Consider the following 5084-nt stretch of genomic DNA (forward strand, 5'->3'; position numbering starts at 1 on the left):
GACTAGAGCAGAAGTGGTCATGGAAGTCGCCATCCGACATCAAAAACGAAATTGGCTAAATAATTCAAACAGGCATGATATAGTAAAAAATTGTGGAAGTTATTAATAAAGCAAATGTTGGCAGTAACCATAGAATGGTCAGAGGCCAAATTAAATTACTCTTCAGAAGGGAAATGAACAAACTCATACGAAAGCCGCAGCCAAATTTAGCTAACTTCCAAGACCAGAATGACAGAATCTAACCTTAACATCCAGAGCAGTTATTCACTTCTCAGCGACGAAGATCTCAATATTGACCAAATCAACAATCAACAGTTCAATGACATAATAAAGGAAGCACTTGAACTTGCACTTGAAGTAGGCGGTAAGAACGTCAAGCAAAGCTCCAGCAAGCTCTCGATCGAAACTAAATAGTTTATGCAAAACCTTGGGACATGAAAGTATCGTCAAACAGGGACAAGATAAAAAGAAGCGAGACGTACGAAAATTCAGTACTTAAATAATAAATGAAACCGTGATCTCAGGTACCAACATAAAAACAGCTAAGAGGAGACTCAGAACAGGGAGAAATCAAATGTATGCAATAAAGAAACCAGACGGAGAAGTGAAGTGTAATAAGAATGAAATTATAAGAGTAGTGGAAGACTTTTAAAGGGATCTATACAACTCAAATGATAGATAGAAGCAAACACGGTAACGAGAGACGTACCTAGCATCACAGCAGAAGAAATAAGAAAAGCGTTTAAAGGCATGAGGAGAGGGAACAGACCAGGTGTAGGCGGAATTAGTATAGACCTTACAATAGATGCAGGAGAAATTGCAACAGTGAAACTAGCCAATCTTTTTCACAAATGCCTTCTCAACGGAAAAACTCAGAAAGCCTGAAAAAACGAGAAAAAGGGGGGATAAAAGGATTAAAACAACAACCGACCCATAAGCCTCCTTTCAGTTACTTACAAACTTTTCACAAAAGTCATCACGACCCGCATCTCTGACAGTCTGGATTCTAACCAGCCTAGAGAACAGGCAGGCTTCCCAGTGGATTCTCAACAACAGACCACATCCACACGCTCACCCAAGTAAGAGAAAAAATAGACGAATATAGGAAACCCCTATGCATTCATCGATTACGAAAAGGCAGTTGACTCTCTACATTTGACAGGGAGTAAAAGAGGTATTTTATAAAATATTGGAAGACGTATACGAAGATAGGACAGCAGCCATCAAGCTCCACACGGAAACCGATAAAATATCAATTAGAAAAGGTGTTAGACTGGACGATACCATCTCACCAAAACTGTTTACAGAAGCTATAATGGAACGGAAAGGGTATCAAATTAGATTTGCAGATGATATTGTTCTCTTCAGTGAACCTGTAAATGAAATGCAACAACTAATAAACAATATGAACAGAGAAAGTCTGAAAGTCGGACTTAGGATGAACAAGAAAAAGACTAAGATCATGTTCAACAGTAGAGTTCAGTTCGAACAGATTCATGTACAAGGCGAAGTGTTAGAGGTATGGACAAGTATATATACCTAGGGCAACTCACACAGACAAACACATCTAGTTAAGAGGAAATTAAGCGACCCATCAGTCTACGCTGGAGCGCCTTCGGCAGACACAGTAGCATACTAAAAGACTCCTTGCCATTATGTTAAAAAAAAAGTCTTTAACTAATGCGTTCTCCCAGGTATGACCTATGCACCAGAGACATGGACTACAACCAAATTACTGGAGAGGAAAATAGTAGGTGCCCAGAGAGGGATGGAAAGCTTGATGCTGGGAATTAGCCTAAGAGATCGGATGAGGGCGATGTAGATCAAGGAACAGACAAAAGGAAAGATATACTTGTGAGCATCAAAAACAACAACAACAACAAAAAAGATGGCAGTGGTCAGGTCATATATGTTGGAGACAAGACAGATGGACAAAGAAAGTAGCAGACTGCTATCGATAACATAAAGAGGCCAAAGCCCAGACCAATGACAAGATGGCATGACGAAATAACGAAATTTGGGGGCCAAGACTGGAAAAAAAAAAAAACGTAAGGCAGACAAAATTGGAAAAGATTGGGAGAGGCCTACGTCCTGCAGCAGATTGATTCAGGCTGATGATAATGATGATGATACACACACACATACACACACACACACACACACACACACACACACACACACACACACACACACATATATAACATATATATATATATATATATATATATATATATATATTATATATATATATATATACATATATATATATATATATATATATATATATTGTGTGTGTGTGTGTGTGTGTGTGTGTGTGTGTGTGTGTGTGTGTGTGTGTGTGTGTGTGTGTGTGTTTGTGTGTGTGTGTGTGTATGTATGTCAGTGTGTATGTCTGTGTGTGTGTGTACATATATATATATATATATATATATATATATATATATATATATATATATATATACATATATGTTATGTATATACTGTGCATATATGTGTGTGTGTGGATATATTCATGCATTTATGTGTGTATGTGTGTGTGTGTGTGTGTGTGTGTGTGTGTGTGTGTGTGTGTGTGTGTGTGTGTGTGTGTGTGTGTGTGTGTGTGTGAGAGAGAGAGAGAGAGAGAGAGAGAGAGAGAGAGAGAGAGAGAGAGAGAGAGAGAGAGAGAGAGAGAGAGAGAGAGAGAGAGAGAGAGAGAGAAGGGTTGTTAACAACTTGGTTATGCCACTTAAAAAAATATTTTTCATAACGCAGGAAAAACAACGTATATATTTTTAAAATAAATGCTTAGCCCACGGTAAGAGCAACGCTGGAACAAGCCTTTCCTAACATATTTTTATGAGAACCAGGTTGCTTTCTAAAAAAGCGTGGGTGAAACCTTTGTTTCGGCTTGAAATTTGGTCCTCATTTTTAAAACAGTTCTAAATCTATTGGTTCGATAAAAAATCGAACTGTGTGGATCTCATAAGGCGAGAATAGATGTGCTGAGCTGGAAAATTGAAAACCAAAAAGAGCAGATGGTCCTCATGACAAACCGTAATTATTAACTGCGTTTCTTTTCATGGAATATTGTCTAAGAAAAACTAATTTGAGGGATTATCGATGTCAATACCCAGAGAACACTGTTTATTTTATATCCCATATTTGACCAATGTGATTTAAATTCCAGTAGCTAAACCTGGGCCGCCGAGAAATAAAAGAAAACGAAATGTTATATTTATACGAGGGTACCATTAAAGCCATTCGAAGTGGTTTTCTTTTCATCGCAGTGCCTGGGAAGAGCCAACACGTGTGTCTGTGTCCCGTTTGAAAGGAAGCCTTGCCACAATACACAAAGATGCCTAAACTACCACAGAAGAAGTATTACCGGCAAAGGGCCCATTCCAACCCCATCGCAGACCACAACTTCGATTAGTAAGTGTGTGTAAGGAATTTTGATTAATAACTGCGATTAGTTACCACAACACTGATTAGTAAGTGTGTATAAGCTGATACTCGAAATTCCCTAGATATGAAAGACCACTTTTTCGAGACGTCGTGCAGCTCGGTAGCGAGATTATTGGGTCATGAGTGAAATAAAGCTGGGTTCGATTATATAGATGATGAATATGAAGGTAATGCTAGGTTAGTGAAGACAAGGCTATGTTAAATTTCATAAGGCGAAAAGGTGGCTACTTAATAATCCAGATCAAAAGTGTCAGTTTAAATCACGACTATGTCTACAAATGCATAAATTCCAGTCTATTCACACAATACTCTAAATAGTAGAAATATAGTATTAATTGTTACAGAGAATAACATCCAGAAACGAAGTCCCAAAACCAGGGTATCATGGGAACCCAAATTCCAGCCAAACCTTTTCTACCTTCTTTTATTCCCCAGGTTAATGTTACTGAGAGAGACGCACAATGTTTGAAGGAAATGGACACTGCCATCTTACCGACTGAGTGACTAAGTCCACCACATCCACACACAGCCAGAGTTCCGGAGTTTTGGGGCTTCGTCACTGGAGGGTGTGTTGCTCTCTTTAACAAAAACCATTCTCTAGACTCTAGACATATGGGGGGCACAGGGGAGCTTGCCCCCCTGTGCCCCACACATGTACCCAATTAAAAGTCTGGCTGTGTGAGGGTATTGTGGACTTCATCTCTGAGTGGTGATATGGAGTGGATATTTTTGTCATTTATTGTTAATTATGAGGCCAGTGCAGCTGTATCTGTGTTGTTTTAATAGTTTTTATTACATTCTCTTATTTATGTATACCAAACTAGTATCAATTTAATTATCAACTAGCAAAGGAAATACCATAGATGAAAAATGTCTTATTTTCAGTCATTCTGTTGATTACAGGCAAAACTTACCTTGTACTATATGGCTGAAGCTATACCAAAGTTTCAAGTGCATTTAGATATAATTCAGCTAGTGTAATTATGTGAAAAAGTCATATTTTGAAGGCCACTGTGAGTGTGTTCTAAACATGTATCCAAAATTTTATAACCAGAAATAAAGTGCTCTGATTCCTGAAGTGGAAATTTCACTCTTTAATTTTAGGGAAAAATTGTAAACATTGTGGCATGTACATATGCCATGCCCAGTATGAGTTCACTTTATTAAATGCATTTACAAATCGCAGGTTCCAATGAGCCATTTATGAATACTACCCGTTTCATCTGTTTACCCTTTTCCTTGATTTTCAAAAATATTTTATAGCATCTTGTTATAATATTAATAACATTATATATAGTAATTATAATGTCTATAATAACACCATCAATATTGATAGCACTAGTAATTTTTTTTTCCTGCAAATTCAAGTAAAGGTGAAATCAGATAAGGTCACAAGATCTACTAACTGATTTCTTTGTGGCTAAGCACTTGCAGAGCCATCTATGTACAGAGACATATCACCCAAAATTCTAAAATGAGAATTTTCCTGGCTGCACTGGGTTAAAATGGAACTATTATCATGTAGCATATTGACTATGTTTAGTCTATATCCAATATATGAAATTTGTTTTCAGTTGAAATCGTGTGATGGTAATGTAGCATTTAGCATGCATTATGGCTTCTCCACTGGCAAAAGC

General features: G+C 37.5%; 1 protein-coding gene across 2 annotated transcripts in view; it reads left to right on the forward strand.

Moving 5' to 3' along the window:
• Window positions 1-3269: 3269 nt before the first annotated feature.
• The window catches only part of LOC119575199 (tRNA (guanine-N(7)-)-methyltransferase-like), a 19314-nt gene continuing 17499 nt past the window's right edge, over window positions 3270-5084 (forward strand). For both annotated transcript variants that reach the window (XM_037922692.1, XM_037922693.1), the window contains exon 1: window positions 3270-3414. In XM_037922692.1, the coding sequence (XP_037778620.1) occupies window positions 3338-3414 (77 nt within the window). In that variant the 5' untranslated portion in view covers window positions 3270-3337. The remainder of the gene's footprint in view (window positions 3415-5084) is intronic.

This window comes from Penaeus monodon, chromosome 7 (genome assembly GCF_015228065.2).
Source record: "Penaeus monodon isolate SGIC_2016 chromosome 7, NSTDA_Pmon_1, whole genome shotgun sequence".
Taxonomy (NCBI): Eukaryota; Metazoa; Arthropoda; class Malacostraca; order Decapoda; family Penaeidae; genus Penaeus; species Penaeus monodon.